Source organism: Crotalus tigris, unplaced genomic scaffold, assembly GCF_016545835.1.
Source record: "Crotalus tigris isolate CLP2741 ecotype Arizona unplaced genomic scaffold, ASM1654583v1 scf7180000019170.200965, whole genome shotgun sequence".
In the NCBI taxonomy this organism is placed as follows: domain Eukaryota; kingdom Metazoa; phylum Chordata; class Lepidosauria; order Squamata; family Viperidae; genus Crotalus; species Crotalus tigris.
Window position 1 is genome coordinate 136,619 of NW_024097411.1, and position 14,430 is coordinate 151,048.

General features: G+C 36.8%; 1 protein-coding gene across 1 annotated transcript in view; it reads left to right on the plus strand.

Annotated features, from left to right (window-relative positions):
- Positions 1-14,430, plus strand: part of VWDE (von Willebrand factor D and EGF domains) — a gene marked incomplete at its 3' end in the record, with an annotated part of 157,307 nt that overhangs the window by 99,664 nt on the left and 43,213 nt on the right. The window contains exons 17-21 of the mRNA XM_039360249.1: positions 361-522; positions 5,766-5,870; positions 8,421-8,535; positions 9,490-9,740; positions 10,880-11,099. Coding sequence (XP_039216183.1) covers positions 361-522; positions 5,766-5,870; positions 8,421-8,535; positions 9,490-9,740; positions 10,880-11,099 — 853 coding nt within the window. The remainder of the gene's footprint in view (positions 1-360; positions 523-5,765; positions 5,871-8,420; positions 8,536-9,489; positions 9,741-10,879; positions 11,100-14,430) is intronic.

The window sequence follows — 14,430 nt, forward strand, 5'->3', positions numbered from 1 at the left end:
GATTTAAAATTATTTTTATATTTTTTTCTCTTGTAAAAAGTTTAATGTCAGATTTGTAATGGATGTCCAGAAAGTAGGCCTTTTGTTCCATATGAAAGTGAAGCACTATAGAATATCCAAATGTAACATAGTCTATTGAATTGCATTATCATGTTCCATTATATTTATTTTATTCAGATTATATCATGTTAAAATCCATTATTTACTATAATTTCTACTAGGCGTTCAATGTTAAACAAATTTTCTTACAGTTTAACTTCTAATTACAATCTACCCTAAAATTCATACGGATCATTTGAAGTATTTCTATATCTAAATCTGCAATAATTAATTCACATCTTATTGCTCTATTTCCTGTAGTATCACAATGGTGAATGGATAGCCAGAGAACACGAAATCACAAAAGCAACATTTTTGAATCTGACAGTGGTTGAATGCTTAATCCCTCTTCAGAACTACATAGGAACAGAAAATCTTCATTTCAAGATTGATATTGAACCATATGCAAGATGGCAAGTGAAAGTAGGAATTCCTTGTGGTATTAGTAAATAGTTTTTTTTTTTAAAAAAAATTAACCATCTATGTATCTATGTAGGTGTCATGCCATCCACCCTGCATTGAATAGTTTGCTAATGAGAATGTCATGGGGTATTTTTTCCATTTTTTATGTTTTACTGACTCAATGCATATCATGTCTAAATACTACCACAATCTATTTAAAGGGTTATTTTAAAAAAACAGTTTAGTAAAACTGATTATTGACAAATCCTTGCTGGCAATCGTGGCATTGTTTCAAGGTGCAGCTAGATAATGTATTCATGAACTGTACTGCATTTCACACATTTTAATGTCGGACTAATTTATGGTGTTTGCCTTCTTCCATCTAGCTTTTCAGCAATTCTCTCATATTTTTCAAAGTTAATGTGCAAAAGTTCACTAGACCTTCAGGAATTTCCTTCTCTACATTTGGATGCAATTCAACTGGACATAAAATTTTGATCCTATTTAAAATATAAATCCCATAACCATGTGTCTATCAATCTCAAATTCAGTTCTTTCATTCTGCTTTTCACAAATGTCTGGCAAACAACAACCATCTCGCTAGAAATTATTTAGACAGAAAAAAATTGAGCAGCTTTTTATTTTTACTTATTCTGACAAGTTCACTGAGCAATTAGCATGTTAGGTAATCCCCCCCCCACCTTTTGTGCCTCTGTGTTTTTCTCATATATTGTAATTTTAATTGATCTTTAGCTTTCCTAGTGCCCTCTCTACAGTTCTAGGCTACCTGTCTGTTTTTTTCCTTGATCAGCTTTCCCTGTTTTCACCTTCTTTGTGTTGTGTCCTTTTAAAAGCTCCAGTCAGTTTTGTATACTGCTCCCCCCCCACACACACATTTGTAATAAAACTTTTTAAAGCAAGTTCTATCTTTTTGAGCAGTTTTTCCCATTTGTTTCTCCTGTAAAAATGCAAGTCTACCCACTGTTTCTTAGTCTCATCTACCCCCATGTGGTTAAGAAGCAGTGGTGGGATTCAAATATGTGAACAGCTGGTTCTCTGTGTGGATGCCATTTCTGGAAGTCCATTCTGGGCCTGGGTAACAAAAAATTAGTTATGGTTCTGCCAAAATGGTGCAAACTGGCTGAATCCCACCACTGTTAAGAAGACATACACACACACACACACACACACACACACACACACACATATACACACACACTCATATGACTTGCATTATATATCAACAAATAAACAAATAAGATGTGTATTTATTATTATAGCCTGTTAGCTTTCAAAGCTATACCAATCCATTTTGTGATAATACACCAACATTGTTATGAAACAAAACAAAATTAAAAACAAAAAGAAAAGAACAAGGAAAAGAAATGAGTGATATTTGAATATCTTATTACAAAGAGGCTGCTAGTATTCTAATAATTATTATGTTCATTGGTTTGATCATTAGAGCTGCATTGAGAAAATAATAGTCTTGAGGGTGTTGATAAAAGAAAGAAATTGAGGAAAAAAATTGCATTAAGACCGATCAGTCTGCTTTTGTCTGCAAAACAGTTGAATGTTAAACTAATTTTATTTCATTCTTAAATTTGATTTCCTTGGGATTACAACCTATTCTCCATGTTAAATGTTTGCAATCACCTCTACATTAATGTTACCTTGGACCTTGACTTCTGTATTAGAGAGTGACTCTTATCAAGGGCAGGATATAGGGTCTAATTCCAAGTAGCCTCCTAGCCAGGATTTACATTTGCTACTTATAATCCCACATGGAAACAAATTCAGTGCAATGCCAATTGAATGTATTATGCACTAATAAATTGAGTTGCAATTGCAGAATTAGATGGACTTGCTGGGAGTTTTAACACCTCTACCTTCTGCCAGCTCTAATTAAACATCTTGACTCTTAGCCTATTGATTAGGGAAAGGAAAGGAAATTATGTGGTGAGAGTCTGAAGCAAACAGACATTTTTCATACTGTAAGCCTATTTTTCTGACAATATGCTACTGAAGTGCAACTTATCTGGTTTTGCAGCAATCACCTGGGGTGGACTGAGACAATGCAGAACACTCTAAAGTTTTATTTAGAAACAACCAATTTCATTGCACATACAAACTGACCACAGTACGAAACAATAGATAAATATGAGTAAAATATGCGTAGTAAATTATGTTATATCATAGGACAGTTAAAGGGATTACATAAAACATTCATAATAATTAAAGCAATTGGCTCTTCCCCTGCTGCTTGACAATCTTCTGCTAAGGTCAAAAGAGAAAGACTTGCATTACTTCCCCTAAAGGGCAATGTGTTTATTGACATGAGCAAAATTGTCCAACCTTTGACTCTTTCATCGTAGTCAAAATCATCCTACAAAATGTATCAAACCAGGATAATTTTGGAGGAATATTTGTGACTTAACATAGATAAATTCTAGAAAACCTAGGGGAAACGTTGCTTCACGCAACACATATTTTGCAAAGGCAACTTCATGCTCCAGTTAATAGGTCACAGTGAGATCTAGCAAAATGGGTGAGTTGATGACAATAATCTGTACTCTGTGACACAAATGGAAAGGTCATAGCACATCAGTTTTATCAGTTGTGTTTGTCGCACAGCACAAGCTACATACATAAAGTCATACAGCTATTTCTAGTAGATTTAATTCAAACAAAAACAAACAAAAAGTTTGAGGTATTCTCTGGCTGAGCAGAAATGATAGAAAATATGTGTTCTGTGAAAAGCAGGTTCTATCTCGTTCATTTTCTGCTTGCAAATGCATTTGATCTCCTCCCATTTTTGTGGGATACAAAAGGCTTCTTTTTCTTCTTGTGCCATATTCATTATTGGATGTTGGCGATCATGTTGGTGATCCTGTTTTTATCAGCACGAAAAAGTGCTGCTGAGTTTTGTCCAAACCAGTCCCTTAGATTTTGAAGCCACGATGTTCTTCTTCTGCCTGGACCTCGTTTGCCTTCAATCTTTCCCTGGAGGATTAAATGGAGTATGCCGTATTTTTCTGGGTGTCGCATCACATGTCTGAAATATTCTAACTTTTGTTTTTTAGTTGTTTTGATGATTTCCCTTGGCTTTCCCAGGCGGCTTATCACCTCCTCATTTCTGATCTTGTCAAACCAGCTTATACGTAATAGCTGCCTGTAAACCCACATTTCAAATGCTTCTAGTCTCTTCAGGTGGCCTTCTGTCAGAGACCAACTCTCTACTCCATAGAGTAGGATAGAAAAAATATAACATCTGACAAGCCTGATTTTCAATCTTGTCTTTACTTCAGTGGTCATGTCCCAGCTTCCATGTAAATTGGAACCAAGGCTTAGGTAATCAAAAGGCTTAGGTTATCAAATCTGAATCCTTTACAGCAGAGGTGTCAAACTGCCGGCCTGTGGGCCAGACACGTCACCAGGAAACCACGCCCACCCCATTGCCAGCAATGGGGAAAAAACTCCGATACGTTGCATCACATCACGTGACATCGCAAGTTTGACATGTCTGCTTTACAGGTAGTCCTTGCTTAATTGCCTGGTTTAGCAACCTTTCAACTTATAACAGTGCTGGAAAAGATAGCTTTGCAACAAGTCCAGAAACTTGCAACAGCCAAGGGGTCTCCATGATTATATAATCACAATTCAATCACCTTGTTACCTGTATGAATTTATGATGGTTGCATGTTCCACAGTTATGTGATCACCATTTACAAGTTCACAGCTGGCTCATGACAAATAGTGTCAATGGAAAAAACAACAGTAAGTTACAACTCAATAGTCATGCTATATCATGTTCAATGACCACAGTGGATTTACTATTGTAAGCTCAGCACAGTCACATGATGTTTCACTTAACAAATGCAGTGGTGGGATTCAAATATGTGAACAATCAGTTCTCTGTGTGGATGCTGCTTCCGGAAGTCCATTCTGGGCCTGGGCAACAAAATATTAGCTACCAGTTCTAACAAACTGGTGCGAACTGGCTGAATCCCACCACTGAACAAACGCATTACTTAGTGATGGAGTTGCCAATTCCAGTTGTGGAAGTTAACTCTACCTGTGCTTTAATACAGTCCCATTTAGTGAAATAAGTGTTTATTTTTCCACTTATTGCCTTCAAATGTAAAATATGTTATACAGTTTAGAATTCAATTCTACCTTTCATGTTGAAATCTGAATTTAGTATCCACATCTGTTTTCACAAGAGACAAACAAGTAAAGCCTACCTAATAATGTTCATTGCTTATAATAGTATCATTACTATCATTTCATTGTTTGAACAAAATAGCAAATGATGACACGAGATGAAATAGTGGAAATAAAAAAACAATGTAAGGGAAGGAGTGGCAGAGGTGTGGGGTAGAATTAAAAGAGGGATCAGCCTTGAATCTCAATATAGCCACAAGTGAGCTAAGTTCAACCCCCCTTGAATTCATTTGACACTTACCTAACTCCTAGCAGGTATAAACTGTTGACAATATTCTTGTGCACAGGCATGAGGAGCAATAAATCAGTTTAATTATACCTGATCTTTTGTGCCTAATAAAGAATGTATCAATGCATGTGGTTAGATATTTTGGAACAAATACAACTTAGATAATTAACTTACATAATTACCTATTGTGGGTTTGAGTCCTGTGCCAAATACAGGGTGAACATTCTTTTTCTTGTATCTACCACTCTGTCTCCAGTTAAATGTATTATTCCTCTATCTATAGGAAATACATGTAAGAGAAGCTTATTTTACAGAATGTTTGTTTCAAGATGTGATATTTTATGAATGAATTAGTATCTCAGGAATGGAAATTTATTTTGGGTGGAATAGAGGACACAATCTACCCAACAGAATTGTCTTGCTTTGAAGCAATCTCAATAAAATAATGTTGACATCCATAAACGTTCTCTTGGGTAAATGTTTTATGGACTGCAGTCAGTTTGAAATAGGATTTATTGCTCAAAATTGTTTCTATCTGAGTAAAAAAATTACAGGAACAGATTTAACAAAGCCCACGGTTATCAGAAACCCCAGATTTGATCTGAGCAAAAAGATATTTTTGTAATAAATGAATGGCTTTTCAGTGTGCTGCATCCAGTGATTTATTAGCTTGCTGGAAAGTAACTCACAAGTGGTTTAATTTATCTTCTTGGCAGACATTTAGTTCAGGGATGTATTTAGAACATACAGACAATGTCCACGTGGAACTGGATCACACAAAATGATATATTTTTGCATATATTTTTTTTAGATTTCTAATGATGGATTCCAGTACAGCAATTCAAAAGTTCTGACCTTGTATGATGGACTTTGTCAGGATTGCAAATTCTGTCAAAATGGGCTTTGCAAATTAAAGGTAATTTCAAAACACTTAGAGGTGTAGCAGTGAACATCCATCTTTTTCTTAACCCTCCAGCTTCCTAAAGTGAGTGATGTGGCTAGAAAAGTCTCAGGGAACCAAATTTGCTTACTGATCAGTTAGAAAACTATATATATAGTACATTATATGCTTCTTGACATCAGTAGCTGAAAAGCCACACATCATATACAAACCTGTTTTTCAAAATGTATTACTTAATGTCCATACAAAACGTAGCAGTTAAGTGCTGAAAATGGAAGTTAATAGGAATGGAAAAATAATGAAAGTTCCAAGATTATCTTTTATGTAAAATAAAAAGTTCCTATTGACATAGAACGTTTGCTGGGAAGGCATTATCAAGCAGCTTTTGACTTTTATAATACATGGTGGCAAGAGTCCTAATAGTTAGCTCAGATTTACTGGCAATGTTCCAAATATTGCTTCTATAGCTATTGCCTTTGAGTATACTGTACATGCAAGGTTGACTAGATTTATTTCTCTCAGAACTGCCCTATATTGACTTTTCTGCAGTAAAAAATCTACCATAGTTTAATTTGAAACCAAGGGTAGAATGTGGTATCTTTCTTTAGACTTGCTAAGTTCAGTGGTTTAGCTACAATGTTTATTCAACATAGAGTTTGTTGTTAGACTAATTTACTTCAGGCAGGAATCCTTTAGTTTCAAACAAAGCAATGGCATTTTATGATTGGTAGATCATAAAAACTAAACCAATCAAAAATATATGCGGTCCATTTTGAGGCCAGATACATTCACACACACACACAAAAAAAGATGCTGAAACCTTTTCAACTACTCCCTTTTTAAAATTTAAATGGTCAGGACAGGTGAGGCAGGACCTGGTAGGTACCCCAAAAATATTATGTAGCTCAGGGGTCCCCAACCTATGGGCTGCAGCCCGGTATTGGGCTGTGGGCTCTTGGCCAGCGGGCTGCAGAAATGGCTGGCCAGGACACACATGCGTGGGTGGGTGTGCATTCCCCCACTCACACCCATGGCCCTGTTTGTGCATGCATGTGGGTGTGAACAGGAACGCTAGTGTAGGGGGGTACATGTCCCATTTGTGTATGTGTGAATGGGCCGCTAGTGCAGTGTGTGTTTGTGTGTGTGTGTGTATGCGCGGCCCATTCCAAATTCCAAATTATGCACACACAGTAATTTGGAAGCTGCTGTCCCCTCCAGGCCATGAGCCAGGAAAGGTTGGAGAACTCTGATGTAGGTACTTTGGCACCCTTACTTGCTACACAGATTTAGATAATCTCCTATCTGTGTTGTCTGTGTCTGTGTCTGCTTTATGTACTTCACTCAGTGGTCATAGAAGCTGCCCAGAGTCACCTTATAGCATAAAAATTTAATAAATATTTTTTTTTTAAATGGAAAGGCTCCTGGATTAATTAGAAATAAAGAATCCTGGAGCAAATAATGATCTTTTAAGAAATAACAACTTAGGAAGACAGTTGTAAAGAATCAAAAGGAACATTTCTCAATTAGAGGCATGTTCTATTGTTTGAACTAACATACGGTCCATAACAAATGTTAAACTCAAAAATTCAGAGTACTGAAGAATTACAGTCCTCTCTGCCCACCCCAACCCCTAGTTTATTTAAATGGCTCTCTGCAGGCTGGATTTCCCCCACTTTGCGTTAGATCAGAACTCCTATTACCCCAGACTACCTAGGGATAATGGGAGTTGCAGTCCAATATATTTGGAGACACTGAAGTCATTCTTTGTGATAGCAACCATGTTTTTTTTCTCCTAGCAGAAGTAATTATTTGCTGCTGCTATAAACTGCTAGAAGTCATTTGAGATGGGTGATATAGAACTACTCACAAGCAAATAAATAGGTGCCTGAATGCTGTCAAAACTTACAAAATTTGTTTTTCCTTCATCAAGGACTTTGAGTAGAGAAGGATATCAGTACTATGGCTTTTATGCCAGTTTCAACCCCCCCCCATTTAAAGGAATTACTTGATAAATACTACAGTTTGGAATTTTTATATAAATTTATATTTAAAGAGAAAATGAAAAAATCATGAGAATATTGTATATATATTTTTATGAAAACTTCAACCTGTTTTTCTTTTAACCATTTAATTTGGGGAGGAAAGATGGCCAAGAAATCACTTAGATCCCCACCTACCTTATTGGATGGGGTATATTTGTACTGGCCATGATAAAGAACACAAAACCAGAGAAGGCCCTTCCAGGCCATGTGCAGGCATTTTGATGACATTTACCTGACATGTTCACTGCCTTGAGTTGTTTGTAAAAATGGTAAAAGCAGGATTAACCAACCAATCAATCAAGAAACATTGGGAACCCAGGAGCCATATATATAATCTAATTGGTCTTCATTTTCTCCTTGAATGTTATCTATATCTATATAACATTCAAGGAGAAAATGAAGATTCACTTAGATTTTTCACTTGGGAATGTATTGAATTGATTATTGTCCCGTGATTTCTATAAATAAATATGATATGCTATTTTAAGTGACTAACACTCATTTTTGTTTTTCCTCCTGGCAGGAAAATACATGCAAAATAGATGGCTTGTGCTATGCAAAGGGTGATCCAAGTCTCACCAGCTCTTGTCTTTTTTGTGAGCCATCAATTTCTAAATTTACTTGGTCTATTAATAAAAGTAAGTCCTCTCGGCCTTATAAAATCAGGTGTTATGATGCAAAAATGCATTCTTCAAGAGAATGTATTATTGGCTTGGACGAATAGAGTATATTTTTAATATTTATCCAGGCTGCAAAATTATTATCTTTGGAGAAAGCCATCCTGTTTTTTGCAAAGCGAAGCAGTTTAGACCTTTGTCGTTACATAGAGGTTTTCATTTTCTTTAATTTGACAGTTGACCATAATACAGAAAATCCACATCCACCACTGATCACAAGTACCGCTGCAAAAACCACACGATATAGTAATGTTCATCAACTACTTATGAGTAAGGCGAAGTTTTTCCAACTTAGCAAACTGTTAATTTATTTTCAGGACAGATTATTTTGACTTTTCTTTAAAAAAATTGTTTTTTTATTCACACGGGGCGTTTCCAGTAGAAAAGCACAATATAAAATATAGATTTAAACTCACTGAAGTTTTTGTAGGACTATGACTGTAGAACTGGTCTTCTATTTGTTGTGTTTTAAACTGCAGTTTAACATTCACCACAGCCACCCCACTCAAATTCAGATGTTAATCACTTTGTGCAATATGAAAATAAGATGAGAGGTTTTTTTCCCCACCAGAAAAACCTGTTGATGCATTTCCACTCTCTGCATCATATTAGATAATCACTTAAGGGGCTAATTTCAACTGTGATTCCTTTAAGATTTTGTTGATTAGAAAAGGGAGAGCGAATGAAAAAAAAATACAGCTTTTCTGAAGAAAAGCTCACTAGCAGTAAATGTATTAACTTTATCAGATGTTCTTAATCTCCTACGTATGGATGGTGTTCCTCCAAGTTACTAGCTGGAATTGTTAAATTGCTTGTGATTTGAAATAAAATGTTTACAGTTTTTCTTAAATAAAACAATACTCCCTAGACTAATACCCCCCTCTAATTTTGGCTGGTTTTTTATGTTTAATTTAGACAACCTGCCACCTGTGTTCCTGGCCCCCTCCAATCAGCTTTTAACGTTTGCAGGGGAGACTTTTGTTTATCAGCTGCAAGCAGTGGATCCTGAGAGATCAGCCGTGCTTTTTGCTTTAGAAGCTGGCCCTCCAGGAGCCTCCCTCTCTCCTGCTGGCCTTCTCATCTGGCAGGTCCATTCTGGAGAAGAAAAGAGTTTTGAATTCACGGTATCCGATGAATGCAATGCACAAAGCAGACATTCAGTGCAGGTAGGAAGGAGATCTACAATCCTTCAAAAACTAGTCCGTAGGCTCTTGGTTACACCGATAATAGTTAATAATTGTCTTTAAAAAGCCAAGACTTCAGCTGTTTTCAAGTGAGTGAATATTATCATTCATGACAGTAATGATCAATTAATCTAACAAATATCCCAGGGAAAGTGAATCCCATGTATTCAATGAATCAGAAAGGGGACTATATTGACTGGCAAAGTGGTCTCTCAGACAGCAAACTGGCTAATGGTTCATTAGTCTGCTTTAAAACATGCTGTGTGCATGTGGATCTTTGATGGAAAACACATAATGACATAAAGGATCAGGTTTTAGCCATAAAGGGAAAATTATAATTCATTTGCAACAATATTTTTAAAGGGGTTATTTCCCTCTTATATTATTACTCCTTAACATTGGTTTCTTGGCCATGCTTTTCTGCTTTGTCTTTATAGCAAGCTGTTCTATTAATTTTGCAGTAGCATTTGGTAATAATGCACGTGCACAGGAGGAAGAACCTCACAGCTAAAAGAGGCTGGCTAACATGGATAATTGCTAAGGGAATTGTATAAAATAAATGTTAACTCAGATCACTAGATAGAAAATTTATGCAGAACCTGGAGGTATTAGCAACAAAGCCCCTAGGAGTTAGATTCATTGAGCAGTCAAGACCAATCTATACGTTATGCTAAGTAACCAGTTGCTTTTAAGAATGGCAAATGCAGAATTAGTCCTTTTTCCTTTGTGATGTCTAGAAGTCAGTGATATCTTTATATCATGATGCTTCATGTTTGTTGACTCTTAACAGCCAATAATAGAAGGGAAGGAGATAAAGAACATTATAACATTAGAAGATTGTTCAAAGTTCTATTAGATATTAGAAAGGAAAAAAGATGGATGAGCACTTTTAGTTTTCAAGTAGCAGCTGTGCACTTACGTATTTGTGGTTTGTTTCTCGGTGTCGTCTACAAATATTGAGAAATTTGTCTGGTATCTTTCAGGGAATAAATGTATTTTTACTGCTACATTTTGAGTCACAAATCACTCTTACATATCATTACATAGGAACCTCAGTAAGTGGCCTTATTATAAAGTAATAAAATGCACAGTTAAATAGAAGACATTCTTGCCTTTTGTAGATTTCAGTGAAGCCTTGTGGCTGCTTGAACGGTGGAACTTGCATCACCAACATTAACTTCCCTCCTGGTGTTGGAGAATATCTGTGTATGTGTCCCAGTGAATTTGAAGGGGAACATTGCCAGAACAGCCATACTCATTGCAAATCAAATCCATGCGGTGTTGGTTCTTGTATTGGTGGAATAGACAGCTACCAGTGCAAATGTCCAGCAGGGTGGAGAGGTGAGTAGCGTTTCACATTCCATTCCAGAATTTCCTCTTTTCCTATTTAATTTTGACACAATTAGATTATAAATGTAGTATTGGTCAAAATAAAAATTGAGAATCATCATTTTATCACAGCAGAGATATTCTTTTGATAAAGCCATTGAACCCTATTCCCCCCAAAAAAACACGTATTTCTTTTTCAAGGCGAGCATTTGTTTGTAAATGGAAGACTCCTAAAAATGATAAGCTGATGTTATTTCAAGAGAAAAAAAGAAGAAACGTTTACTAATCAATCTAAGTTATAGTATAGTGCATTTGATTTTGGGTTAGTGTGTTTTGCGAATCCAGTATATTGTGTTTTGCAAATGTTTATAGTTTAATACTGTATAAACCTACTCAACTGTGGTTTGTTCAACAAACTGTGGAAAAGCAAACCGTGATAGCATGAGTGAACCCAATTATAACTTTATGGAAAGCTACCGTTCTAGTACTATCAATGAGATACAGGTAGTCCTCGACTTATGACCACAATGGAGCCCAAAATTTCCATTCTAAGTGAGACAGTTATTAAGTGAGTTTTAGCCCCATTTTACAACCTTTCTTGCCACAGTTGCTAAGTGAATCACTACAGTTAAGTTAGTAACCCGGTTGTTAAATGAATCTGGCTTCCCCATTGACTCTGCTTGTCAGAAGGTCACAAAAGGTGATCACATGACTTTGGGACACAGCAACGGTCATAAGTATGAACCAGTTGCCAAGCATCTGAATTTTGATCACATGATCATGGGGATGATACAAAGGTTATAACTGTGAAAAACGGTCGTAACTCACATTTTCAGTGCCATTGTAACTTTGAATTGGTCACTAAACAAACTGTTGTAAGTCAAGGACTACCTGGATAGATAGATAGATAGATAGATAGATAGATAGATAGATAGATAGATAGATAGATAGATAGATAGATACAGCCATCTGTTTGGTTTATGAAATCCAATTCTTTGCCAAACATTAATAGTGGAAATTCCATCTTCCATAGTATATCGTAGAGCATGGGTGTCAAACACGCCATGTCATGTGATGTGTCATGATGTATCGTGACTTTTTTTGCATTGCCAGAGTAGCCTCCATATGATGCAACCGGCCCGCAAGCCAGCAGTTTGACACCCCTATGGTAGAGCAATGCTGACTCAAATTCAGTATCTTCATTTGTCTTCAGAATGTCTTTAGGATAAGTAGGAGTAAGTAAGGACCACCGAGAACTCTCATGCTCTTTTGAAGGAGAAACACTAAATTAGTAAAATGGTACTAAAATTGGGGTTGTGTTGGGTGTCAGGTTACACGTCCAACACAAATAGAACACAAGACTGATGAGGTAATAGAGCAGTTATCAAAGATCTATGGTTGGTAATAGTACATTGGCACAATATTCTGCTCCAAACTGGGTACCACCTAATTCACAAATCTAAAAGCAGTTAGTTCAAGTCAAAGTATAATGAAAATCAAATCCTGTGAGATTGTGTGAAGTTCTTCACTGCAGTATTTTTAAAAACCATCACTATTTCCCGATAAACTTAAATTTAAGCAATTGCTTTCCGACATTTTCATTGGATGCTAGTCTGCTAATTTTGTTTTCTTTATCCACATGAACATAGTGATAAGATATTGCCTGCTAAGAAAAAGAAAGACACCTGCTTCAATTACTCTCCTTTTTCTAGTTCATTTAAATAAAATATTCATTGTTTCAGCAGCTGCTTCCTGAGCTGAAAATAGCAAACATGAGGAAAATGGGGAGAGGAATAAAGAAATGATTGAGAGGCATTCCTATTTCATTCAGTATTTTAATAGCAGGTGAAAAATTATATGCAAGTGGATCTGAAAACCAGCTGAGAGGTAGATGAATTTACTCCAGGGCAGATTCTGTTACAGCAATAAAGCTTCTTGAAGTCGTGTTTGTCTCAATTCCCCAGAAAACCATCAATAATCTAATGAGCAGGTAACACTGCATTGCTCAAGTGACAAGACCATTATGGCATCACACCTCTACAAATGATAGCAAACAGATAGTAGTAACAAAACACTTGCTCTTCAGAGATCACTTTAAATATTATCCCTAGAGAAGCTCATTACTAAAAGTGTAGGAAGCACTGTTGTGCATGCAAAACTACCACTGCATTCTAAATGCCATTTTGCTGTCACTGACAGGATGATAGTAATTGCAGATGTGCACAGGGGAAACAAGAAGATGGCAGAGATTAAAAAATGAGTGGGAGCGATGGAAATGTCTACACAAAGTGCAGGCCCAGAGTTCATCTTTTGTGGTTTAAACTTTCATAAACAGGTTCTCCTGTTGAGACCTCATTCCAAATCTATTTCTGAATATTCAAACTATTTAGAGCATATGGTTTCTATCCATCTTTTCTGAACAGGAGGCAGTAGCAAAACACAAATACTAACACATGTAAAGCATAAGCTTCACAATGAACCATGTTTATCAAAACACTTCTTCACTTCATGAGAAGCACACACAATTTATTGAATTCCTTCAGTGGTATATGTTGATTGAGAAAGCATCGGTGACCAAAAGAGCATGTGCATTTTCACAGTTGGGGAGAGAAATGTGCCTATTGCCAAATTACACTAATTTTAGACAGCTGGTCATAGACAGTTAGTGACTTTGTTGTTGTTGTTGTTGTTGATTGCGAAGTCGTGTCCGACCCATCGCGACCCCCATGGGCAACGTTCCTCCAGGTCTTCCTGTCCTCTACCATCTTCTGGAGTCCATTTAAGTTCTCACCTACTGCTTCAGTGACTCCATCCAGCCATCTCATTCTCTGTCGTCCCCTTCTTCTATTGCCCTCAATCTTTTCCAGCATTAGGCTCTTCTCCAGTGAATCCTTCCTTCTCATTAGGTGGCCAAAGTACTGGAGTTTCAACTTCAGGATCTGGCCTTCCAAAGAGCAGTCGGGGTTGATCTCTTCTAGGACTGACCGGTTTGAACGCCTTGCAGTCCAAGGGACTCGAAGGAGTCTTCTCCAGCACCATAGTTCAAAGGCCTCAATTCTTTTGCGCTCAGCCTTTCTTATGGTCCAACTTTCACAGCCATACATTGCAACTGGGAAAACCATGGCCTGGACTATACGCACTTTTGTTGGCAGGGTGATGTCTCTGCTTTTTAGAATGCTGTTTAGATTTGCCATAGCTTTCCTCACCAGGAGCAAGCGTCTTTTAATTTCTTGGCTGCAGTCCCCATCTGAGGTGATCTTCGAGCCCAGAAAAATAAAATCTGTCACTACCTCCATTTCTTCCCCATCTATTTGCCAGGAATTGAGAGGGCCGGATGCCATGA